The following is a 27,623-nucleotide window of genomic DNA, read 5'->3' as shown; positions in this document are numbered from 1 at the left end:
GAAATTTTGAAAGCTGTGAGGAGGAGCTAGTGACTGGGTTTTGGGGTGTTTTGTACCCCACCCTCCCCACTTGTAGGAAAACCTCTTCACATTCAGAGGTAATTGAATTGGAAGGAGGAAGGCTGACCTGGGAATAGGAGGAAAGCATTTCTCCTGCCTTTTGTCACCTGCCTCCTGACTCCTCCAAACCCAGCTCAGCTGCGCCAAGGTGGCAGCAGCCTATCCTGCACAGGTGCCAGCCATTGGGAATCTGCTTAAGCCACCCTGTACATCCCAAGCTGCCCTATTATCCAGCCACCATCCCTGACCATTGGGACCACTTCTGATGGCTGTGGCCTCTGCTGCCTCAGGGAGCATCTTCTGTAAGCAGCTCCTTTTCTGTCTCCTGGTGAGTAACAACCAAAGGATTAGGGAATTCTGAGCATGTCACTACGTGCTTCCTCCCTCAGTTTGGGCTTGAAAGAGAGTAGGGGTGGCAGTGGAAGGCAGAGAAGACAGACTGGGAAAACACAAACAGAGCTGAGAAAAATTCAAGAGTTGAGAGACCTGTGGCCTGGGGATGGCAGGTGTTTTGTTTATTCTTCACGTGCTCACTGCCAAGACATGGCAGTTTTTCAAGGGAATCCCCTGTTCAGTCTTCCTGTGGTGTTTCCTAAGGAGGAGTGGAATGAATTCATTCCTCGGGCATTTGGCCCAGCGGTTCTGAGGTTTGCTTTTGTTAGTGGTCATTAAATAAGCTGTAGATATTTTATATGCTTAGTTCCACTGAGCCGCAAGAAGAGGAAAAGAAGTCCAGGTGAAGATGCAAATTATCCAGGACTTTCACATTACCCACCAGGAGCTAAGAGAAGGGCAGAACTCCTAGGTTAAACAAGGGGTTTAACTTGAGAAAAACAATAAAGAAAAATGAGTCCGTCATTGAAAAAATTCCATTAACTTGGCTTCTACTTAGGTTTTTCAGAGCTCTGTAAGTGTGTCCTCAGGTGCTGTTTTTCTTTGGTCGGGATGAGAAAGAGGGAACTTGTTCCATATCTCCATCTGGCATTTTTGAGCTGGGAATTAGCAAAGTATTTTAGCTTCAAATTATGTTTTCAGAATTTAAATATTTAACTATATGGGGATAAACATTTTGTCCATATAGGGTTGATGGTTATATTCTCATTTAGTAACTGCCTGGGGGGAGAAAAACAACAACCTCAGAGACCACCTTCTATTAGTATCAGGAAAAATGCAGTGAAATATTTCTTTTCTTTTTTTCTTTAAGATTTTATTTATTTATTCATGAGAGACACACAGAGAGAGAGAGAGAGAAGCAGAGACATAGGCAGAGGGATAAGCAGGCTCCCTGCAGGGAGCCAGATGTGGGACTCTGTTCCAGGACCCTGAGATCATGACCTGAGCCAAAGGCAGACGTGCAACCACTGAGCCACCCAGGTGCCCAGAATGTGGCGAAAGATTTCTGAGGGATTCCTCAAGATTTCTTTTGCTTCTGGTCTTTGCTGTGTCCAGTATCCTTTGGTTCATTCCTTGCCCATCCATCCTTAACCTCCATAATAGCTAAAAGGATATCTGACCCCAGCTCCCTCCAAATTATTAAGCTGTTAATTTAACTTAAAAACTGAAACAGTACTTCTGGAGATCTCCATTGTCTCTGTCTACAAAGGCAGAAGCAAAGAAGTGGAGGTCCTAGGGCAGGAAGGAAAGATCAGTGTGGGAATGGGAATGTGACTATATCCTATGAGAATAATGTGGGTGTGTATTTATAAGTTAGATATATGTATACACATAGATATATACATATATGGATGTGTGCATATGTATGTATATTTTGTTAATTATAAAATACTCTTTTTTTATAAAATACTCTTTTTACATCATATAGTTAGATCATTAGTAATAGAATTTTTATGTTCAGAGAATTCTCAGGATATAATTTACTTTATTCCTTGGCACTAGGAATGAGTATATTAAAAAGTCAAATAAGTAAGAAAGTCTTATGTTTTAAACAGTGGCTATTTAAATTAAACTGAATACAATTTCATCAAATTTGTTCTGCAACTATTTGTTAAATATCTATCATGTGCTGAGCATTGAGTTTGTTACAGAGAACAAGACAGGTATGGTTTTTTGACTTTAGTAGCTTACAGATGGAACAGATGCCTGGAAACAGAAAGAGCATTGCATGACTGTATTATTAGCCTTATGCTACATTCCAGGAAGGAAATGTGGGGGAGTTGTGAAAACATGTAACAGGGAGGCTAAAAATAAAAATAAATTAATTAATTAAATTAAAAGGCAATTAATTAAAGTGAATACACATTGACTTTTTAAATTCCAGTTTTTGGTACTATCCTCGTAACAGATTTTTTGTAAAATTACAAACTATTTAAATAGGTTGACACAGTATGGCCAATAGAATTTGGTTGAGCTGGAAATGAAGTACACACTCTGGAGCATGGACGATAATGCCCTCTTTCTTTCTTCCAAATAATAGATCCCATAACTCTAGAAATATGTCCTCAGAAAAATTAATCATAAAACTGACCTTGTTCTGGGAAATCTAGCTCTGCTCTTTCTTATATTTAAGTAATCAAAAAAGCAGTCATTTTGATAAACAGAAGAGGAAGCAAATAAATACAAAATGCCAAGGAAAAGAAGCAAACTGTGTTTTGAAATTGTCAACATTTTAAAGCTAACAACTTAGTTTTTCCCCAGGTAATTTATCTTCTTTCCTTTAACTACCTAGCTTTCTAAAACAATAGCTGTGTCTTGAATTTAATTACAGATCTTTACCCTATCGAAAGCTACTCTCTGTATTTTGAATTATATTTTTTTAGACTAGTTTTTTTTATTCGAGATCACTTAGACTTGGAATGGCAAGCCAGTCCCAGGAGTGATCTGAGATAAGTGAAGATTTATGGGTGCTGTTCTTTAAGGGGTTAAAAAAAATCCTCATGATTTCTAGCCTTAATCTACTACAACCTCAAATTTTTGGGGGCTGTGGAAATGATGATTTGTGTACAAATATATGATCATTACATTCCAAAGTTAAATACTTTCTTCATGTGAAGAAATCAGAGTGACATTTATGAATGGCCTTAGCGATGACAATTTCTATGCAAAATCAATTGTTTGTAACCCATTTATTTTGAAATGATAACGATATGATTTGGGTTCTAAGAATTACTGTTCATTTTAATTTTTCACTAATACTTAATGACTGTAGTGCCCCTAAAGCCACTTCCTTTGCTTTTCCCTTTCAAAATGAATATGGGGGCACCTAAGTGGCATTGTCTGTTGAGCATCAGACTCTTGGTTTCAGCTGGGATCCTGATCTCAGGCTCCTGGCGTCAGGCATGAAGTCTGTTTGGGGCTCTGTCTCCCTCTCTCTCTGTCCCCCCCCCACTTTGTCTCTCACTCATAAAATAAATATTTAAAATAAAATAAATATGAGAAATATTGAAGGACTAGAAGATAAATTTGTTTCTAAAATTGACATTTTTATCAATAAGACAAAACTGTAATGTGAAAGTTTGAGATCAAATATAATTCCTGATTCTTTCTTTTTTTTTTTTTTTTTTTGAGGTTTTAATATTATCTTGTGATGCCTGTCAGAAAATTTCTCTTCAAGTTCCTTCTCATCTTCAGGCTGAAACACTTGTAGGCAAAGGTGAGAAACGGTGTTAAGAATTTCATAGTCTTAACTGCTGCATTTAGCTTCAGGCTGCTCTTGTAAACTTTGGGATATAGCCATGAAATAGCTACTTGGCATTAAAATTCAAGATAAAATGGAAGATGGACTACTTGTTTTTTAGTAGTGGTTAGAAACAATTAAAGTTCCAAGTTAGTTGTATACTTTTCTTGCCAGAAAAATTAGCAAACATCAAAGGGCTAAATTAGCTTAGTTCAAATGACTGAAAGCACAAAAACCAGAAGCATATTTTAATCCGTATCAATGAATCTGCTGCCAAAATTCCAAACCAATGCTCTTTAAGCAATTGATATAAAACAGACGTATCAAAATGTAAATGCCCCCAAATAATATTTATGCTTGAGGTTGTCTATGATGAACAAGTACCCTCCAAGAATTTATGTGATCTGTTATGAGGAATAGCTTGTGAAAGTCAAATAAAATTTCAACAAGTCTTAATTTCACTTTCAGCATAGGTTGATTGCTCTGAGTGCAAGAGTCACATCTCTTTTTATCAGGTTTTTCTTTGGCCTTGAATTTACACCTTGAATACAGAAGTGCTATCCTTTCCAAGACAGACATCATTTTGCCCAGTGCTTTGAAGTTTTAAATTAATCCATTGCCTTATATCTTCTGAAAATACTTAAAAGATAATACCATCTATACTCTATAGACACATAGCCAATATGCTAAATATGTTAAATATGAATCTGTAAAGGAAACGTTTTGACAAAAATATATAATAAGTATTACTTAAGTATAGACTGTTTTTCTTACTTTTTGCAACAGATGTAGTTATCAAAGATTACTGCAAACATGTTTTAAATCTACTCATATCTTACAGTTACACTTTAAATAAAATGGTAAATTTGTTTGTATATATGTATATATATTTGTATGTATATATATGTACATATATATATACATATATCCATAAATAAAAGTTAAAGCAGAAACAATAAATCCAGAGACACTAAGAAAATAATTTATATTTATTCACAAATTATCTTATGATTAAAATAATGGAAACTATGACCTCATTTATTTAATTATTTAATTTTCATGGCCGCTAAATCTCAGAGTAGTAGGTACTCAACAAATTCCAAGCATAACCTCCATCTTTATGCTTGTCATCTACTAACTCTCAGTTGTCATTCCTGTAAAACTTGTTCTCTCCCTCTTTTATTTTACAAATTACTGTGGCTGTCTTCCCTGCAGTGAATCTGAAGGAGTGCTTCCAGTCAGCCAGCCTTATCCTGTCCAGCGATCCTGACTTCAGGATTCTAGAAGATGGCTCCATTTACACAACACATGACCTCATTTTGTCTTCTGAAAGGAAGAGCTTTTCCATTTTTCCTTCAGACAGCCAGAGCCAGGAACAGAAAAAGATAGAAATTGTACTGGATGTGAGAGGAAAGAAGGTATACAGGCCAAGGATTTAAACATAACAATCTGCTTATTAGAGTCTTTCATTTCATATGTTTCCTTCCACGTTAAATTCATGGTTCCCAAATTCTTGCTCATTTGTTTATTCCACCTCTAATCAACCTATGGAAATACCAGACTGTTTAAAAGAGGAGTGGAGCTATTTACAAAATGGTGTAAGAAGGAACAGGTCTGTAGCCAGGGAGCAAGTTCAGATTATCAAATGTTTCAGATAGTGGTTTGAGGTGTGGCAATTAGAACGACCAACCTGAAGAACAGGTAGGTCTAAAAGGCAGTGAAAATTGATTTAGGTTGGAGATATGGCACTCCACCCTCAGTGGCTTTCTCTCGAGTGTCTGTGGGTCTCAGTCTCTTTAAAGAAATAGTCTAAAGCTTGCTCCCCTCTTCATAGAAAATGCCACGAGGTCCCTGTCTTCAGAGAATGAAATATAGCCAGTCCACAAGACTGATTTGAATGTTCCAGCTCTAGGCTTCTTTTCTTGCAGTGAGTGGTAGCGGTCAAGGTGTGGGAAGGGAGAGGTTACCAAAATTCACGCAAATCTCACTTTGAGCAAACTCTGCACAATCAATTAAGTCTTGTGAAATAATTTATTAATAAGTAACTTAATTTATGAGAGACTTCTCCAGCTAAATTCCTTTTGATTAAAATAATTCTTCACCACATTTAGAATATGCCTGCATATTAATATGCATTACATATATTACAAATTTAGGAGAAGGCTTATGAAACATTATATAATATTGTAGAGTTTCCACATCACATAAAATAGAATATACCTGAACGAATGCTGATCTCTGTCTTTGTATAGTTATACAAATGCTTTGCACTGTAGCTAGTGTTAACAAATACTCATTGTACCACTCCTAGTGGAATAAAATCAATTCTTAGGTATTTATTAGTGGATTATCTATGTTTAGGGGATTTATATGTCTCAAGATGGCATCTTTCACCAATGCCCCACAAAGTTCTGGTTGTTTAACTGATTAAATCAGATGAAACTGGTTCTTACGTGTCGTGTATGTATCTTACTAACAAAGAATGAAACAGTTTGGGTATTATCTATGATATCATTATGTACAACCCTTGCTTATTTTCTTCATGTTGATATACATGCGAAAATCACATTCCTGATGTTAGGCAGTGCTATATTTCTTTATCTCTCATCATATGCAGGTTCCCAAGAAGAGGCACACCAAAGACACAGTTCTCAAGCGCAGCAAGAGACGATGGGCCCCTATTCCCTGTTCACTAATGGAGAACTCATTAGGTCCATTTCCACAACATGTTCAGCAGGTACACTTTACCTCATTTGATGTTATGTAATAAAGGTTTTGCTTATTTATTTTTAAAACTTTCCATTTGAATTGAATGAGGGCTTTAACCTGTTGGTACTCATAAGGATCATCCATTCACCAAAACTAGAAAAAAAAAATCAATGTATTTTGTCACTTTCCTCCAGAAATCATATTTAGCATTTAGAAATAAGTTTCATATTTTGGTTTCTGATGCTCTTAAATCTATATCCAGAGTCTCCTGCATACCAGAATTTAGCATTCTTGGACAGAGGAAATGCCTACAGATTTTACATAATTCAATTGTCCCTTTACTGAACACTTGTCCTCATAGAAAAAGACCAGCATTTTTGTTTATCAAAAAGATGGCATCACTGCTAGATAGGTGGAGTGTAAAAAAAAAGGTCGGCTTTGAAATTATGAATTAATTGTGGATGGAAAATTGCGTTATTTTTGCTTTTTTTAAATCAGAAATGTTTCCATTCCAAATAACTCAAAACCACTGAAATTGTCACTATACTTTATAAAGGAATAAGAATTAGGTGAATAGGAATTGTGAAGGTATAGTCAACTCCAAGATTTTCCATAAATATACAGATAATTCAATAGAATTTGAGATCAAATAGATGATCCAGCCTGTGGCTTTGCAGATTGCAGAATATGAATTAGAACTTGAAAAATATGGGAGATAATGGGTAAATAAGCAGAGGAAAGACAGACTAGGTGAATAGGAGAGAGAGCAAGTGATACAAATTAAAGCATCGCCACAGTAGGTTGGAGATGTTTATTATAGCATATTTGTTCTTTTACTAAATCGTCATTTAATGTTATAGGTCCAATCTGATGCTGCGCAGAACTACACCATCTTTTACTCCATAAGTGGACCAGGAGTGGACAAAGAGCCCTTCAATTTGTTCTACATAGATAAGGACACGGGGGATATCTTCTGTACAAGGAGCATAGACCGTGAGCAATATGAACAGTTTCCAGTAAGATTATGGGATTATTTATTCAGAATTCTCTTTTTAGTTACTGTTTATATATTTTCAGTGCTGCATATTTATATATTGGAAGGATTAATTATTTGATTTGATGTTTTACATATTGTTAATGGATAGTGTAAACTTCAAATTTCTATTAGTGCAACTGATGAGGAAAGATAATAGTTATAATAAGGGAAGAAAAGGGGAGAAAAGCTATATAAAATATAATGACAAAACTTTAAAGGACAGGCTTTTATCTGTAGAATCTTGGGACAATAGCAGTGAATTTTGTTGAGTTTGAAGTTCCATATAATAACAGATTTCAGTTACTCTCAAGCCTGACTGTACACGTGAGATCTTTTTAAAAAATACTGATGCTTGGGGTAACTTCCCAGAAGTTCTAATTTAATTGTTCTGGGATGAGGCCCCAACAACTGAAAATTTGAAATCACCCAAGGTAATTCTAAACATATCCTAAGACTGAGATCCACTGCTTTCACCTCTTGAATAATATTGTGCTTTTCTTTTATTTTCTCTGATTGTTCTCCAACCATGAGAACCTTGGATACTGTATTATTTCTTTAGTAATCCAGAATAGGTTTACCAATTCCTCTTATTCTACCTAATTTGACCCAAACAAAAAGTCTAGCCCTTCTGAAAATTAAATCCTTTTTTTTTCTTGTTTCGAACTTCACATACCTCCTTTGTGTTCTGATGTCTAATCTGACATACAGGAGAAATTCACAATGAGTTTCAGGAAGATGGTGAGTTAAATTGTTTAAGCACTTGGATTCTTGAATTATAAGTGAGTATAATTGAAGAGCTCTTTGTTAAAGGAGTATATAAAAGGGAAAATCATCTCATACTTGGACAGTCCAGAAAGTAACAACTTAGCAGTTATTTGAAAGATAAGTAGGAACTGGTAGCCACTCAAAGGCAGTGATGAAAGAAGTTCATGATTGTGTGGGGTATGGGGAGTGAAGACCCTATCCTAAGGATGTCAAAACAGGGTATAAGGTGGTGAAATTTTTAGAACAACATAAATGTCCCACTTTAGGGATTTCATAAATAAATGGTTGGATTAGAATGACATATTTTCTTTATAATTTTATGCTCCCACCCAAATTCTCTGAATAAACATACTTTATTCATAATAATATCAAATTATTACTTCAGAAAATAACTTACATAGACTCAAATAGGAGAAATATGTTAAGCATTATCGCAAACATTTTGATCAAGAAACCAAATAAATGTTTGATAAATGTATAGTAGAGATTACTTTTTAAAAAAAGTTACTTTGCTACATTTTAACAACTTCTAAAGGACAAAAGGAATAAAATAGTTTGGAATTTATGCTTAAAGCTTGGCTCATGTTTCTCTAGTTCCAATGAACATAGTTAAGATTGAGTTGATATTAAGAAATACCACTTGCAAATTCATAAGATTCATAAGGGAAAGTATAACAACCAGATGTAAACATGAAACAAGTTAGGAAATCACTTGAGGCAATAGAGAATGGGAGTCTTCTCTGTCAACATAGAGGTATAAATTAAAATAATACATCTTTGCTTTTCTATCAAATCAATTTCTTTTTTCTTTTAAGGATTTTTATTTATTTATTCATGAGAGACACACAGAGAGAGGCAGAGACATAGGCAGAAGGAGAAGCAGGCTCCCTGCAGGGAGCCTGATACAGGACTCAATCCCAGGACCCAGGGATCGCACCTTGGGCCAAAGGCAGATGCTGAGCCACCCAGAGAGAGGCAGAGACACAGGCAGAAGGAGAAGCAGGCTCCATGCAGGAAGCCTGATGTGGGACTCGATCCCGGGTCTCCGATCAGACCCTGAGCTAAAGGTGGCACTAAACTGCTGAGCCACGCAGGCTGCCCTAGAAAGCTTATTTCTCTGGAAATGAATAGAACCTCATATCTGCCACTTTTTCTGTTAGCCTTGGACAGGTCACAACCTTTAAGAATCTGTATCCTTCTCTGTCTCATGGGCTATTACTAATAGTTGTATTACATACCTTAGAGCTGTTGCAGTCATTAAAGACTTAAACTAAATATTGGTGAAATCAGCATGTGAACTGTACAGCTCTTTAAAAATATTCTAGGGGTAAGTCACACAATATACATATTCTAGGATTTTGCCCTCAAAACAGGATTTTGATGGGATTCCCCATTTTTTTTTGTATTTATATTACCTATATAAATGTTCTGTATTATTCAGTTATTGTTGCTTGAAATAATTTGATTTCATTGATTATTGGCACAGGTTGCCGTGGGTCTAATTCAATATATTTTGTGCTCCTGTTCTTTCTCTTCCCCAGGTTATATCGTTTACTCTTGGCTTGTAAATATTTTTCTGGATGAGTCACACCATTATTGCAGTTTGAGGAGTTTGTTTTAAACCATTGAATTCATCTAATCTTTCAGGGATGTGTATGAGGCTATTTTTTTCCAAGTTTTTCATAGAATAGTTGTATAAGAAGAGGATTTTCTTCAATAATTCCAGTTTATCCTATGAAAGAAATCAGTTAAACTTATTTCTCTTTGAGTGTTGAGGAGAATCTGTATATTTTGTAAATACTTTGGGAAAAATTGGTTTCAGTCTAGTCCCTTACCTATGCAACCAGAGCCTTATTATCTTGTAACATATGTTTCTTTTCAGCCACACAGGTCTTCCTACTATCTTTACATGTATGTTGCTAATCACATTCTGTACCTACTCAGCTTTGGTGCCACTGCTCTCCCTACCTCTTCCCAGTCTAAACTGGATATCTTTCTTTACAAGGTCAAACTAAAGTTCTCACCCCAGTTGGCAACTGTTTGGATCTTCCAAAAAAAAAAAAAAAAAAATCAGCAAACTGCTGTGAAAAAGGATTAAAAGAGATAAGATTCTTCAAGCTACAGAAGAATTCAAGGGATACACATGTATCATATGTTTCAAATATATATATATATAAATCATATATATCAAAAATACACATGAAATTTAAATAATGCTCTTCTAACTCAGCTAAAAATATGACTAATTTTAAAGTGTAATATTCTTTATACTTCTTTAACAATACTCAAATTATGATTATTGCTTTCAGTATTAAATAATGTGAACGTTACTGTAAAACCATTACTATTATTGAGTTTACTTTAATGAGTAAATAAGAAAGTATTTTTAATTATGTTTCTTTGGAACATAAATGGATTCGCCTAGGGAGTTAGGCTATACTTTGAAGTTTATAATCCTAGTTTAGTTCATCCTCTTTATACTAATGATTTCTATTTTGAAATTGAGATGGAGATACTCAGCTAATTATTAGTAAAAAATAAAACCAGGTACCTGAAGGAGTACCTGAAACAAAATCACCTCATCTGAATCCATGGATTTTGAGATAATGGTATTTACTTGTTGTTAAACACCAGGAAACACTATTATTTCAAACTACAAGTGATTATATGGTGGGAACCAGAGATCTTCATTTCTAATGAAGAGAAGCATTAGCAAAAGGTTGTGTAAATTATAGTAGGATGGCCTTAGTTTAGATAGGAAGAAATTTTAATGCCAATGTGAGAAGGTAGAAGAATTCATTACAAGTGATTCTATGGAGAATGTTCATAATAATTTTTACAAAGGACCTATATAAGGAGTAGTTTGTCTTTCTAAAAATGAAAGATGAATGAAATTGAATATGAAAAGCTATTTATTGAAGAATTACCTACCAGGGCACTATGTTAGGTGCTTCAGCACACAAATATCAGTATGTTTCAGGCTTCATCTCTGAGGACAATTGTAATCTTATAGAGACATAAAACAATTTCATAGTTTTCTGTAGCTAAAAATCTCAAAATAGCAGCAGTTTAAAGAACGAAAAATTCATACAAAACATGAGGGGAAAAGAAGAGGTTGAGAGGAAGGCTGAAGAGTATGATATCTGGACATGATGGTGGTGATGATAATCATGGTGCTGCTGGTGCGGGTGGTGAACTGGAATACCCCTGTATTCCATCCCTGAGTTCAGAATTTATTGAGAAATAAGATTCAGTGATCAGACTGATGGAAATTGAAGTATGAGTTTTATTACTGAAAAAGCCTCCCGAGGGGTTATTTGGGGAAAAGTAAATCGGGTAACAGAGAGAACATGGTCATTTCAATATCTCCCATCCCAAAGATTGGAGTGGAAGTTTCTTCCCCTCCAGATGAATGGTGAAGATGAAATGTTCATCTTTTAACACAACAGTGGGGATTTTGTGGTTACTTTCATAGATGATACATAAATCACTAAGAAATCTGATTAGGTAATACCATGATTAAAATTGTGTTTTGTCGAAATGAATCTGACTTGCTACAGAAATTGGAAAAGTTCAATTAGAACAATTGCAGGAAAATTGGTAGGATAATATGTAGGATACATTTGGAGTCTCATGAGAATGTTGGCATTAGGAATAAAAAAGAGATAATGAGTGGCAGAGACACAGAATTATCATAATCTCTAGAGCTTGGCAACTGACTAATAAGGCTAATGAAGGACAGGAAGGAGGTAGATACCTGGAATTTTAACCCTGGTTCATTTTGGAAGATGATTACAGAAGGAAAATATGGAAGAATTTATTTTGGTGAAGGATTGAATTAATAGAGAATCCATCTTGAGCATGTTTAGTTGGTGCTGTCAGTAAAGAAAATCTGTTTAACTCAACAACTCTTTATTGAGCACTTCTGCATAAACCACGTAAGAAGAGTGCAGAAATAAATTGATGGTCTTCAAAAAAAAAAAAAAAAAAGGACATTAAATCCTGGCCTTTGGGACCAAGATATATCATTCTGAGATGATATCTGGAGTGTGTATATGATTTTATAGGCACTTTTATTACACAAGAAATATGTTTATGATAGAAAAATGAGAAAATGCAGGTAAAGAATTTTTAATTGATATCAACCATCACTGAAGATGGTTGATATCTATTTACCTGTACGTGCAAATCCATAAATAAATGGAATCATATCTTTTATAAATTAAAAGAATACTTGTTATTAGCACAACTGACAGAAGTTTACATATATTCTAACAAGCAGAAGGGCAGGCGGGTAATTCAGAGAACAGAGCAGCCTCATTTAGCTGGGGTGCATGGTACTTGGTGGGGAAAATAATGTGAACGCTGTAAGAGATTGAAGCCATTTGACAGCATACACTATGCTGGTGTGTTGTAGGTCACATAAGTTCTTAGTCACATATTCTTTTGTGGATGACTTTTTAAACACTATGTCTTTCCCCAACTGCTAGGCTTAATTTTGTATATAATTTGTCATTTGAGAACAAGCTGACGGTGTTTGTCTACCTTTCAGCTCTACGCCTATGCCACAACAGCAGACGGTTATGCCCCAGAGTACCCACTCCCCTTGCTATTCAAAGTTGAAGATGATAATGATAATGCTCCATATTTTGAAAACAAGGTGACGATCTTTAATGTGCCTGAAAATTGTCGAACTGGTAAGTTCATATCTTAGGAAAACACTAGATTTTTGCTTCAATTCAATTCCTCACTAATGTTTTAAACACAATTATGCAAAACATTTAAAAATGCTTGAGTGTCAAGGATATTCTATCTAAAACTATTCATATACTCTTCAAAGGCAAACCTTTCGGTGTTCATTTTTGCTGTTCACATATAGAAGGCAGCTAATACATGAAGTTATTAACTTTGTTAGATTAATCCACAATGCATATGAATGTGGACAGACAAATGCTATTCATATTTTCTGTTTTAACCGTGTACATAGGTGTCACAGATTCATTTACAAAGCAATAAATTAAAAAAATAAAAATAAAAATAAATAAAGCAATAAATAATGTGAATCTTTACAAAGTTTCAATATGTTTTCAAGGACCCAGAAATACATCATCTCATGGATGTATCTGACTTATAACAATATACACATTGCTTACTTGGCATGTTTTCCAAACAAATTTAAAAAATTAAACTGGTTTGATGTTATAGGCAGCCAAGATTGTGACCTAGGTGCATTAATGGGCGTAAGCCTATCCAGTTTATCTTAAAAATAAAAAAGTTACAAGAAATGCCTCCTCTATTCTGTTGTCATTTTGTATGTATGCATGTTTAATATTGTTCTTTCACAGTCAGTGGTTTGCTAATACAACATTTCTCATACTTGGATTTCTGGGCTGTAAATATTGTCCAAGTGATACTGAGACAGCTACACAGTGTTTGTCTTTCATATATTAATAATTACTTGCATATATTAACAGTTCAGCACATGTATTAAAATATCAAGGTGTAAAATCTTGGTTATCATACTCAAAGCTGTGCTATTCCTCTAACTAATATTATCAAGTTGGCTTGTAAAAGAAATAAGACATGCAGAGAAGGTCCCATCCAAAAGTGGCCTGTGAACTAGGGTGATGGGTTGAGGGGAAGAATTTGAGAAACATTCTTACCAAGGGTGGGGTGGATGTTCTCATACATGTGGAATATAAATCATGTTATTCAGAATACCCACATAATTGAAGTTTCCCAGTGAGGGGAGCTTGGAGTTCGGGAGAGCTTTTAAGACACTCTGCTTATCTGTAAAGTCAATATACTTGTCATTTTGGGGAGAATATGCTACAAACATACCTTGTTTGTTTGTAATTCAGTTATATTGCTCTTTTAAACTGTTGACAATATGGGATTTATCTGAACAGGAACTTCAGTGGGACAAGTGACCGCCATAGACCTTGATGAACCTGACACTCTGCATACTCGTCTGAAATATAAAATCTTACAGCAAATCCCAGATCATCCAAAGCATTTCTCCATACATCCAGATACAGGTGTCATCACCACAACTACACCTTTACTGGATAGAGAAGTAATGAACTGATTAACTAATTTTACAGTCACTAAACTATATTTAAGTTGATAATGAACTCCCAGAGGAGTTTCGCCACCTCTCCAACTCGCTTCTATACAGGCCGTGCTTAGGGCTTCTCTGGATACTTCCTTCATCTCTACAGAGCTGTGGGGGAAGGTACAAGATATTAGACAAGTTCTCACTTAAGATCATTGACCTGATCTGATGTGTCGATATGAAATAGCTTTAAATTTTGAAATATTATGTTAGACATATCAAGTTTCTATTGTACTGACTAGCCAGTCTCTTGTTCTGTGTTTACATTTAAATACCTCTTTTTTGGTAATAAATAAATAAAAAATGAATGTGAAATAATCAGAATTTAAGCAATGGCTATGAGAATTTAAAGTTACAGGAAATAAAAGCGTTCATCAATGTACCTTTTTCTTTTCTTTTCAGAATTGTGATACATACAAGTTAATAATGGAAGTGCGAGACATGGGGGGCCAACCTTTTGGTTTATTTAATACAGGAACAATTACTATTTCACTTGATGATGAAAATGACAATCCACCATATTTTACTGAAACTTCTGTAAGTGTATCTTTGTATTCATTTCTCTAAGTTCATTTACTTTTTCAAAAAAACACGAGGAATTTGATAGTTCTGTGAGATTACATATTTTGGTTTCTTGAGAGCTACCACTTACAGATAACATGCCAAAAATATGATTTCTGTAAAAATAATTGAAGGAGCAGTTATTTCTAAATGTTAGGATAAAAGCTACTCTCTTGGTCATGGAAGAGCTTGATACTGTTATGTATTCATTGTTTTCTTGGATGCCAAGGTCTGTTATTGGATGCCTTGGATTTAAGTTTATTTTATGGAGCGCAAGAAAAGAGGCTCTCTCCCTGGTATTCTTTGCACTTCCACTTCCTAAGATGAAAAAGAGACTAGCTGAATATCTTCTGCTTTGCTGGGACGTCAGTAGTACAGTGTGGCCCTCCCATTATTTATATGCAGAATCTCTCAGCATCATGTATGAGTGAACTTTTCCTTCTACACAAAACAAGAAATATATATATAGGATGATACTTCCAGGAAATGGCTCTTCTTTCCTGAACTTTTAGTAAGTAATCTTCATTTTTTCATCAATCTCTACCAGAGAACAAGTTAAGGAAGAGAACAAGTTAAGGTGGTGCCTATCACCACCTCCAGTGATAGGCACATTTATTCAATGTTTTATATGAATCCCTACTGCTTGTAAGGATATGTGTATCCCATATTTTATTTGGGAAAATGAAAAGTCAGTTAAATAACTTGCTTATGATCTCATGCATATAGACCATGTAAGAGGAAAAACTGGGATTAGAATCAAGATAATCAAGATTTGTTGTACTCCAATAGCCATCAGGTTATCATACTTCCATGAATTCATCTTATCTCTAGAAGATTATGATTTACTACTTTTAAAAGTCTTTTAATATAATATGCTTCTTAACTGTATTTCTTTTTTGAAGGGAAAACGGGAAAAATGTGATTTAATTTCTCAAAAAAGGAAACACTTTTTCCTTAAAATGTTTGCTAGGGATTCAGAAGGAAATTAAAAACAAAAATTGGCATAGTAACAAGTCAGTAATAATAAGAAATCAATGTAGGTTTTAATTATCATAAATATTAAAGGCTTAATATGTTAATATAAAAGGGACCATAGACTGTAAATACTGAGGAGATTCAGATTAGAGACAATTCTGAGGGCTTGAATGATTTCAGAGAAGTTTAGGAGTTAAGACATGAATTAGTCTTTGAAGAATGGATAAGATTTGAAAAAGCAGTTTAGGAGGAGAGAAGTAAGCAATGCATTACATTTGTAAATTCTTTCCAATATATGATTGCACCTTCCCATATCACTTTATTTCCCTTTTCTTTAAGTGTAAGTTTTAGAGTAGAAAATCAGATTGTTAAAGCTATGAATTTATAATAACCAGAGGAAATTGTTTTAGTATTTTGCAGAAGTAGAAGAAAACAGAATTGATGTCGAGATTTTACGAATGGCGGTACATGACCAGGACTTGCCAAACACTCCTCACTCAAAGGCTGTCTACCAGATTCTACAGGGAAATGAAAATGGAAACTTCAAAATTAGCACAGACCCCAATACGAATGAAGCAGTCTTGTGTGTAGTCAAGGTAAACAACAACAAGAAAACAATCAGGCAAAAAAAAAAAAAAAAAAGAAAACAATCAGGCAATACTTTAAAAAATACTAATGTATACTTGGGCATATCATCTACATATCTATATCCTATGTACTGTACATCTCTATAGTAATTTCTGTAAATTTATGACTAGAGAATTGCAATGAAATGGTGAAATTATTTACAATGGTTCACATAAACTTATTATTATTATTATTATTATTATTATTATTATTATTTTACCCTCATCTTCTTTCTTAGAAGATGGACACTGCAGGCACAAAACATATTGTTCTACACATGCGGGAAATGAAGGCAGATAAATATTGTATTTATAATCAAATATTAGTCTTAGGAGGCATCTTAGACACCCACTTGTCCCTTATTTTATGGAAAACAAGACAGAAATGGAAGAATCACTACTGGAAATCAAACCTCTTGACTTTTCAATTGCCTTCATGCTCTTATGATGTAGAAGACAGACTATTTATTAAATATTCAGCAGCTATTCCCATTAATCCTCCCATATTTGAGGTAGCCAGCACTTTGTGATTTTAAAAATTCAGCCGCAATTACTGGCACTCACAATGAAAAACTAAATCTAGCTCCTTTCTCCTTTCCAAGAACCAACCAGGCTTGACCCTGTTTACCTTCTGAGATCAGATAAGATCAGGCATATTCAGGGTGGTATGCTGGTAGACACTTGGTTCCTTTCTGAGTCCTTCTATCAGTAGCTCTTTCTAACCTTTTATGTATTTTCCTTGATTAATTTCTTAGGGACAATGTATTTTCTTAGAAGCTGCATGCACAAGTTGTACTTTCCTCCTAAGATTTTTAGAGAATTTCCTTTAATTATTTTACTTATTTTTTCAGTCACTTTCTCTTTTACTTACTGGAGTTTTTGTTTCTTATTGATTGTTTTTTAGGGGGTCTAAGTTTCTCCTGCTGTCCTTTTTTTGTTATCTTGATAGATTCAGTCTCTAATTGTTTAACTGTTGTTTCAAGATTCTTATTATTCAGTTCAGGACTGAGCACTGTGATTAGGAGCTATAAAAACCTATGTATAACAATTTTTTTTTAAAACCCCTAAATATAATGTGCTTCCAAAAGATGCTGCTAGATAGCATCATTATAATTTTTATGCATACACTCAGGGTAACTGCTCCCTTATAACCAAATCTCGTGTTGTAATAATCTAATTATTTTATATATTTCTTCTCATACTCTTTATGTACTTCTGTTGTCTTAGTTATTACTGTTATCCCACATGATACTTTGGAGTTATTCAAACATTTATTCTTTATTTCTATTAATATTTAAACTTGTAATGAAAAAAAAATGAAGGCAAGAGCTTCCTGAAGAAAAGTGAGAAGAAAAATTGGTTGAATCGTCAACAATTTTGCATTTGATAGTGTTTATTATTATAGGAAGTCAACTATTAGTCTTTAACTACATTAGCACCTGCTTTTTGGTAACATTTTATAATAAAAAATGATATTCCTTTTTGTGCTCAAACTTGGAATCATAATTATAAATCTTCCATAAATAATGTTACAAATTGACTAACCAAAGTATGTTTATTGAATAGCCATTGAACTATGAAGTCAATCGCCAAGTTGTTTTGCAAATTGGTGTCCTTAATGAAGCACAATTCACTAAAGCAGCAAATTCAAAAGCTCCTACTATGTGCACTACAACTGTCACTGTTAAAATTAAAGACAGTGATGAGGGCCCTGAATGCCAACCGCCAGTAAAAGTCGTTCAGAGTAAAGATGGCCTCCCAGCTGGAGAAGAATTGCGTGGATACAAAGCGTTGGATCCAGAAACACTTAGTGGTGAAGGCTTAAGGTAAAATATTCTTCAAAATGATATATTTTGAGATTTTGTCCAATCTTTGGTTTGAGTATTTACATTTGATTTCTAAAAATTAGGTATAAGAAGATAGGAGATGAAGATAACTGGTTTGAAATTAACGAACACACTGGTGACTTGAGAACTATAAAAGTACTAGATAGAGAATCAAAATTTGTTAAAAATGACCAATACAATGTTTCTGTGGTTGCGGTGGATACAGGTGAGTGCAATTTTCTAGAAATATAGGATATATTTTTAAGGAAATCCTGGGGTGAACTTTGTTTATTTTCATATCAAAATTTAATGGAAAACATGTTTGCATGGATTGCTCAATTTATTGGAGGCCACCCAATGTCAGCTTCAGTGCATCAGTAATACAAAGCTAAGAGGTGATGATGAATGGCCAAAGACACGGTGGCATCCTCCAGGATCTCTATTGTTTTCAGGAGTATGTATTTAGAGTATTATGGTTTGAACTTGCTGAAAGGGTTTTGCCCTCCTAAAGCAGTTGGGTTCAAGGTAGGTCTGTTCTGAGCCTCTCTTAATGGGGAACAAAATATATATCCTATTTCTTAAGAAATGGTAAAATGATGACTCTTTAGTCTTTTGCTATGGTTTGCAATCCTTCTCCAAGGTTAATTCTAGAGCTTACTTTTTGGAAAGTATAAAATAGTAATTGCATTATGTTCAAGGTATCAATAGGAAGTTGTAAGTTAGCCAAGAAATACCAGGAAGGTCATCAGGTTCTCAAGATGAATATGACTTAGCTCTTAGGACTAACATGTTCACAGTACAATGAGTCAGCAATCATCAAAGTGTTCTGAGAAATCAAAGGAGAATATTGCTGCCATTGTCCATAGAAGTTATGACAAGTTTCAGAGGAGGTGATATTTGATATTTGAGTGGGTTCTTGAAGGATAATAAAGTATTATCAGGCAAAGAGAAAGAGAAAAGTATTCCCAGCAGTGGCAACAGAATGTACCAAAGCAGAGAGGAAAGAGTGCACCTAGTGGGTTTGATGAGAAGTTTTACAAAGTCTGAGCAAAGAGTATGTGAGGAAATGAGTCAGAGGTGGAAGTCAAAGGAAGTGATTGATGACCAAATGTGAAGTCTTTGTACATTCAAGATGAACATATGCTCTTCACAAAGAATGATGTAAGAAATCAATTTTATTTTCAACTGGATATTCCGTAGTAACATCACTCATCATCTCATACCTTTTCATTTTAAAAAGAGCCTCAGGATATCACCTGATACAGCCATTAAACTTCAAGGAAGAGTGACATGTTACTATTTTGTACTTGTAGCAATGATATTTGTGATCCAAAAGTGTGTGAAATTCAAGTTCAGAAGGCTAGTAGAAAGCAGATGCCAGCTGTTTAAGGTAGATATATTGAAAATAAAATTTTAATTGAAGGATATCTTATTTTTAATCTTTCTTAGATGGCAGATCTTGCACGGGAACATTAGTAGTTTTATTGGAAGATAATAATGATCACCCACCACAAATTGAAAAAGAAGTGACAATTTGTCAGAATGCTAAGGATTATGCTGTTCTCAAACCTGTAGATCCTGATGGACCTGAGAATGGTCCACCTTTTCAATTCTTTCTGGATAATTCTGCCAACAAACTTTGGAATTTAGAAACAAAGGATGGTATGTAATTATGCTAAATCTTCTAATCAGTAGGAAGTTAAACTGGCTGATGGTTTTGACATTCACCTTAGTTCATTATGGTAAATATTCATTTTAGGAAATTATTTTATTGATCCCCCCAAAAGGATAATACCTTGCTATTTATTATTATTATTATTATTATTATTATTATTATTATTATTTTGAAAAGCTCTTGTTTGCATCTAATGAACCTCCCTCCACATGGCTTCGAGCTACCAGGACACAGTCTTGTCCTCCCTTCCCGGCCCCCACAAATGCCCTTTAATCTTTCCTGCTCTCCCACTGAAGAATCTGGCCTTCACAGTAACAGGCCGTTTGGGGAGATTTCCCTTCCCTAAAACTTTGCAGTAGCTGGGTCACAGCACATCAATGATAGAAGCAGCTCCAGTCTTGTTTTTGTCAGCAGTTACCCATGTCTTATTACTGACCAAGGTCCACAGTTTGTCAACAGTTGGGCAGAAGCTGTTTCCTCTTTAAGTGCTAATGCCTTATACCAACTTTTCAAAAGTCATGTAGGTGATATTTGTTGAAGTTGATCTTATGGTAGTGCATTCCGCCAGCATTACACTGGCCTCCTGGGTGCTTCATGTTTGCTGATGCAGATGTGTCCATGGCTCCCGTGGTCCCAAAGTTTCCAAGTCTCCCTCAGTCTAGATGGTGTGTTGGCAGCCCAGATGAAAGGATAATACCTTACTTTTTTTTAAAGCAGTGGATAATATATTTATGTTCAGACTCTTATTCCAAATATCTTTTAAGAAAACATATAAATCCATTTTATTATTTTATTTTATTTTAAGATTTTATTTATTCATAAGAGACACACAGAGAGAGGCAGAGACATGGGCAGAGGGAGAAGCAGGCTCCCTGACTGGGATCCTGATGTGGGATTTGATCCCAGGACCCTGGGATCTCCTGAAGGCAGATGCTCAACCACTGAGCCACCCAGGTGTCCCTATAAATCCATTTTAATTTAATATTTGAATAACATCGTATATATTAGTCTAATGTAAGTGTAGAACAATATTAATTAATTTTCCTGGTTTTTCAAGAAATCTAAGTCATTTTTAAGAAATAAAAATGAGGGCCACCTGGGTGGCTCAGTAGGTTAAGTATCTGTCAGACTCTTGATTTTGCTTTGTCATGATCTCAGGGTTGAGAGATTGAGACCTGCATCAGGCTGTATGCTGCCCCTTCTCTCTCTCTCTCTGTCTCTCCCTCAAACAAACAAACAGGCAAACAAATAAACCCACTAGACTTTTTCCTTTAAGCTAAATTCTGCACCTTCCCTCCCCTTTGCCCCCACTCCACACCAATCATACTAAGTAGGAATAATATTGCTATTGAAAGGTCATGTAAATATATATTCTGTTTTTTCCTCTCTAGGTAAAACTGCCATTCTTCATCAGCGGCAAGTTCTTGATTATAACTATTATACTGTGCCTATCATAATAAAAGATAGACATGGTTTACATGCAAGACACATGTTAACAGTGAGAGTATGTGACTGTACAACCCCGTCTGACTGTAAAATGAAAGTTAAAAACGTGAGAGATGTTAAGCCATCAAATGTAATACTTGGAAGATGGGCTATTCTTGCCATGGTTTTGGGTTCTGCATTGCTGTTATGTAAGTATGATTATCGAGAATGTGTTAGTTGAAGGCTTATCTAATATTTAAAAATATATATATATTTGGTACTTCTTTATTTAATAGCCTTGGTAAATGTGTCCTTCTAAAAATCTTGTGTGTACTATATGACTGAGGGTTCACAGAAGAAGACACATATCAGTAAGAGCAGATTAAATTTAAAGTAATTTTCAGAAGTGTACTCTTAGTTCTTCCAATAAGAAGCTGTGAGACACTGGATAGATCATTTTCTCTTCTTTGAGATCATTTTTCCACAAGTAAAATACAGAGTTTGGTTAAGATTCCCTCCCATACAAAACATAGTCTTTTAATCAGCCAAATTTATGCACAGGAAGAATTAGTGAAGAATACTTCCAAAATTTGCCTAGATCTTTATGCTCACTGTTATTAATGAAGCAATTTAACCCATATCCTAAAACTCTAACAAGTACACCTGGCTGGTTCAGTCAAAACAGCACATGACTCCCGATCTCGGGGTCAAGAGTTTGAGCCCCACTTTGGGTGTAGAGATTACTTAAAAATAAATAAATAAACTTAAAAAAGAAAATTGGAATTGTTAAAAGAAGAAGGAGAAGGAGGAGAAGGAGAAGGAGAAGGAGAAGGAGAAGAGAAGGAGGAGGAGGAGGAGGAGGAGAAGAAGAAGAAGAAGAAGAAGAAGAAGAAGAAGAAGAAGAAGAAGAAGAAGAAGAAGAAGAAGAAAGACTCCTGTTAGTGGAAAATGATCATATGGTGGGCCACTGGAAAAGTAATGCATGAAAAAAGTGTCAAGATTTTGCATTCTGCAAACTGCTTTTTTCAAGATGCAAAAGTGATGGAAATCGTTGCCCACAATTCTTTTATCTCTCCTTCCCACTCATACTTCCTCCTGTTTTCCTTTCTTTTTTACCACTTTAACTGACTACAGAACCTGTAGTTAGTTTAATTGACAGACTTGCCCCCAGAGTCTTTACTGTGTCCTAATTCATTGAGTTGAGGTTCAGGTTAAACTGGATACTCCCTGTAGCACTGTGATTAGTGAACATGCACTTTCAAAACTGAGCACAGATTTTATGTAACTATCTTTCAAGTTTGTGCTTATGTCTAATGCCCTTTGAGCATGTTCTCTATGGATTTGAACTATCAATAATACTAGCTGAAATTTCAATCAAAGGGAGCTACTATTCCAGTGTGGAAGAAACAAGAAAAGCATTTAAGTTAATCCTGGACTTGGGAAGTGACCTGTTAATTAACTATGCTCACTTCATCCTTCTTACTTTTTATTGATTCCTTTCTCATTTTGCCTAATAACATTATCTCAGTAAAACAGAGCTGCTCTATATACTAAATGTTTGTTAATATTCTGTTTTAAATTTCATGCCCCGAAGAGATCAAATTTTTTAAAATTCCGTGAAAAAACTTTTAAAAAATCATGACTTGGGTGATTTAATATATAGCAGCCTGAAGAAAAATACTATTTTACTTACATAATTTTTATTTTTTTAGGCATTCTCTTTACTTGTTTCTGTGTTACTGCTAAGAGAACAGTAAAGAAATGTTTTCCAGATGTAGCCCAGCAAAATTTAATTGTGTCAAACACTGAAGGACCCGGAGAAGAAGTGATGGTAAATTAGATTTCACTTTCGTATGAATGGTACAGTGATCCAATGATAACAGCTGATTCTTACATAATAATAGTAATAATAATAATAACAGCTAATGTTTATTGAGCACTAACTCCACATGTTCTGCATGCATTAACTCATTTGAACTTCATAATTCTATTGTATTGGTTTCATAAGACTGCAAAGAATCACAAAATGGTAGTTCCCAGACTTATGGAAGCACAAATCAAATTTTCATATTGCATTCTTCTTAATGGCATTTCACCTTGCCCACCCTAATTGAGTATGGTCTCATTCTAATTTAACAAAATGCGTATGTAATGACCTATTTTCAAACAAGATCACATTCTAAGCATGGAGGATTAGGATTTCAATGTATGAATTTTGTTGAGAAAGATAAATGAAAGCAAATTAGTTACAGTGTGATTCATTTATTTTATAACTCTAACTTTATTTTTAGGAAGCAAATATTAGACTGCCCACGCAGACATCCAACATTTGTGACACAAGCATGTCTGTGGGCACTCTTGGTGGCCAAGGAGTCAAAACACAGCAAAGCTTCGAGATGGTCAAAGGTGGCTACACTTTGGATTCCAACAAAGGAGGTGGCCATCAGACCTTGGAATCTGTCAAGGGAGCAGGACAAGGAGTAACGGATGCTGGCAGATATACATATACCGACTGGCACAGCTTCACCCAACCTCGGCTTGGCGAAGTGAGTGCCAGTGTCTTCGAGTTCATATTACATAAAAGTTAAAGACGATTATGCATAAGGATTTCCCCAAAGTTTTATTCCTCAGGCACTTGGAACTCATCACCTTTTTAGTGTTTCATTATATCATAGATACAGATTTCAGGTCCAAACCGAAAGGGAAAAATTATCTTTTAAGGTTTAATGTTTAAAATAAGGTTCACAAAACTGCAAAACTATCTAGATGCGGCATATGTAGACATGTTTAGGAAGTATAGAAGGCTTCCCCCCCCCCCCCCGCCAAATTACCAGGGAAAGTCACCTGGAGTGAAAGATTTGTATAGAGTGACGCATGGATCATAAATTACAAACATTTTTTTTTAAGTATACTGAATTCTCTGTGTAGTTATGAAGACCTGGCTATCAACATCAACCACATAGGCTGTTTAGCTTTTATTTGGGGTTTTAGTTCCTTGTTTTATGTTCAGAGTAATCAATATTGGTTATTACTAGCCAGTTACATGTATTACATTATTGCCACCATATAACCATATATAAACAGAAGAATCATAGCCTCTATTGGTTCCCCCAAATATGTGAAGAAGTTACAAAGATACATTGGAACTGTACAAATATTATGTCCAAATGGGGATATTGTAAGTTAGCTTTGTGATATGTGTATATCTTTAATTATCATAAATGTGTTCACTAGGAGCATTTATATATCTGCTATATTTTCAGAATGAATATAATACAGACCAATCATGTGCATTTTTTATATGTAGGAATCCATTAGAGGACACACTCTGATTAAAAATTAAACAGTAAAAGGTAAATCAAAGACATTATTTTTATGCTAATATGTTTAGGTGTCTTTAAAAAAATAATAAAATGTGCTCTTTTTTGATACAGAAGGTGTATCTGTGTGGACAAGACGAGGAGCATAAACATTCTGAAGACTACGTTCGTTCGTATAACTATGAAGGAAAAGGATCTGTGGCTGGCTCTGTAGGCTGCTGCAGTGATCGGCAGGAAGAAGAAGGGCTTGAGTTTCTAGATCATCTGGAACCCAAATTTAGGACGCTAGCAAAGACATGTGCAAAGAAATAAATGTGTGTTTTAAAAGAGAAACATCTACAAATTCATATGTAGGAGTTCATCGAATATAAAACCATAGCAGCATCTGCTAATATATTTGTTTATTGGAGGTAAACTTTGAGTCATGTATAGATAAGAATACTATAAATACAAAGCTCTGCTAAATTCTCCTCGTCTGATATAACTTCCATATTCTCTAGAAAGAAAAGTTTCATGTGTTAATTTTCTTTTTTTTTTTATGCATGTATATATTGCCCTTTACAGGACTCTGCAAATGTCCATTCTTGCATCTTCTCTTTGAAAACTTACTTTGAATGCTATGAAAGTGTGTGGTGGGAGAGCTGGGTATTGCCAAGGCTAATGAGCAATGGATTTTAATTTGAGATGAAAATTAAATATTTTCTTCAAAATTCCCAGGAGATTGCTCTTAGAAATGCTCTTAGAAATATTGTTCTTGGTGCCAGAGCATTGAATCCTCTACCTGAGCGGCTATGTATTGAAGGACACTTAAGTATTCTTTGGTGCAAAATTCAGTTTGGTAAATAAATATTCATTTCTCACTATACTTTTCACACTGCGGAGGTGCTCCCAGCACCGTTTGCGTTTGCTTTCAGGAACCTTCAGCGCTTGGTCCTTGGATCTCTGCCCATATGGATGCATAATCAGGTTCCTACAGTTTCTAGGATTGTTGGAAAGAAACGGACCAGAACAAGCTCACAACAATTTGAGCCACAAAGATTTTGTTAGGATCAGATGGAAGGATTTACAAGAAAGAATTGCAGCCTTGATGTCCATGGTTTGACTTAGACTCACAAATAGGTTTTATTTGCCCACCCTGATATACTACTACCTTTTTAAAATATAAATACCTTGGCCAGAACATGCACTGTCTACTTTGACAGAGGCCTACCATCTTCAAGCATTTGTGAAACCAGCCTGGCAGGCATTAGACTTGCAACCCTGATCCACAGTGCTTAGCCTTTTATAAATATGCTAAAAATGGAATGAGCATTCATATTGGAATGTAATACTCTGACTACCTTGGTAATTACTTTAAGAAAATGGAAAATCAGAAAAAATGCATTTCTAGCATGTAAATGTTAAAATATGGAGATTTATGAAAGCAACACTTAACCAAACATTTGTTAAATGATGGTTAAATGAATGAACGTGAGTTAATAATTTGTTTTGAACATATAACATCTTAATGGGATATTATGTTGTATTCATTTAGAAAGAAATATATAAACAATATTTTAATAATCTTTTGTGCCAAACTTTCTAAATTTACAAACAGTAACAGTATATATCATATGGAAATTTCTCATTCAGACAAAAAAAACTGTTTCATGTTTAAAAATCTATTAACTAGTTCATTACTGAAAAAAGAGTGGTTGATTTTTTAAAAATTTTGTAATTACTCTTTTTATTCTCAATTATAGCTTCTGATTAAAACTGTTTCTTGATGTGAAATTGGACATTAGAGCAAAATAAAAAAGTAGCTATAATAAAGAAATATTTCATTGTATAGGATGTTCACAATGTATGATTTTTATAGCAATTGTGAATAAAATAATTTTGGGGGGAATGCAATTTCTGTTGTTTCACAATGGTACCAGTTTGGAGATTTTTAAGTTTAATATTAAAAATTTGGAAATAAGTCATGCCATGTTATATTCTTGAATGTAGATATAGAACATTCTCTGAGCAACTAAAAATCATTAGCTGAATATTAATATCTGTTTGTTTTCATTTCTTATATTTACTTAAATAGGAAAGAGAAATTTTATATCTGAACATTAAGTACAATTAAAGGCCAAATTTTAGCAATCCAGAATCTTTAGGAAGTACAGAAAATGAATTTGTATTAAGTAGTTTTGGCTATTTTAAATAGTTTCAAATATTATTAAAATTTATCTCAGAGGAACTATGACTTGTCTTTTATTTAGGAAATTCACATTCTGTTTACACTCAAAATTAAACATTATTTGTACAATTGATAAAATTCATGAAACTCCACTGGCCTATTTACCAATTTAGTTTGTTAATAAAATATTGTATTTTATGGATTATTTAATATAAGTTAATCATCAAATGTCAATAAGTAAATCATTATGAATTCTTCTTATTTTATTAAATCTGTAGTTAGGGAAAACATACAATTAAGTTTTTCTTGATTCAGATCTGAAAAATATTTCATGTAAAAAAATTCCATGGGAACACCAGAGTGATGAAAATTGATATAATTATTATAAATTAGCTTTATTAAATACCTCCTTAACTTTACTGAGCTTTCAATTCTCCTAAGTTTATTAAAATATTTTATAAAACTTGATATCTATGCTTATATTTACTTTAAGAAAATGGAATGTGCTCTTATTTGGAAATTGTTCACAATAGATGTTCTAGAGTTGAGGATTTTTATTCTCATAGAAAAGAAAAGCTAACTCCATTTTGTGGTGTCTCAGCTATAAAAGTCCTGTACCAGTTGAAAATCCTCAATTAGATTAGGGTAATGAAACAAAACAAACTGTATATTTCTTATTTCTGCATGCATCTGGTCTCTTATCTGCTTTTCTAATAAATCTGGAAGAAT

General features: G+C 34.4%; 1 protein-coding gene across 3 annotated transcripts; it reads left to right on the top strand.

Moving 5' to 3' along the window:
* Positions 1-27,362, top strand: DSC1 (desmocollin 1). Of its 3 annotated transcripts, none has more exons than XM_077900346.1 (17): positions 1-388; positions 3,586-3,670; positions 4,910-5,112; positions 6,312-6,431; positions 7,264-7,419; positions 12,757-12,901; positions 14,114-14,280; positions 14,722-14,856; positions 16,266-16,451; positions 18,048-18,307; positions 18,391-18,533; positions 19,757-19,969; positions 21,374-21,616; positions 23,120-23,238; positions 23,699-23,953; positions 24,671-24,760; positions 24,842-24,979. In XM_077900346.1, the coding sequence occupies exons 1-16, from the start codon at positions 326-328 to the stop codon at positions 24,737-24,739; spliced, it is 2,562 nt and encodes an 853-aa protein (XP_077756472.1). In that variant the 5' UTR covers positions 1-325; the 3' UTR covers positions 24,740-24,760; positions 24,842-24,979. The 3 variants fall into 3 exon arrangements, with proteins under 3 accessions (XP_077756472.1, XP_077756471.1, XP_077756473.1); XM_077900347.1 differs by having other exon boundaries at positions 2-388; positions 24,715-24,760; XM_077900345.1 differs by lacking the exon at positions 24,671-24,760 and having other exon boundaries at positions 24,842-27,362.
* Positions 27,363-27,623: the final 261 nt, after the last annotated feature.

The sequence above is a fragment of the Canis aureus genome, chromosome 6 (genome assembly GCF_053574225.1).
Source record: "Canis aureus isolate CA01 chromosome 6, VMU_Caureus_v.1.0, whole genome shotgun sequence".
NCBI classification, from domain to species: Eukaryota; Metazoa; Chordata; class Mammalia; order Carnivora; family Canidae; genus Canis; species Canis aureus.
This window is presented reverse-complemented; position numbering and strand designations above follow the sequence as displayed.

Bases quoted from the DNA above. Each gene is read 5' to 3' on its own strand.
- DSC1 (XM_077900345.1), top strand. From the start codon at position 326: ATGGCTGTGGCCTCTGCTGCCTCAGGGAGCATCTTCTGTAAGCAGCTC. The intron at 18,308-18,390 runs GTAAAATATTCT...TCTAAAAATTAG, and splicing joins CTTAGTGGTGAAGGCTTAAG to GTATAAGAAGATAGGAGATG. The intron at 23,954-24,841 runs GTGAGTGCCAGT...TTTTTGATACAG, and splicing joins CCCAACCTCGGCTTGGCGAA to AAGGTGTATCTGTGTGGACA.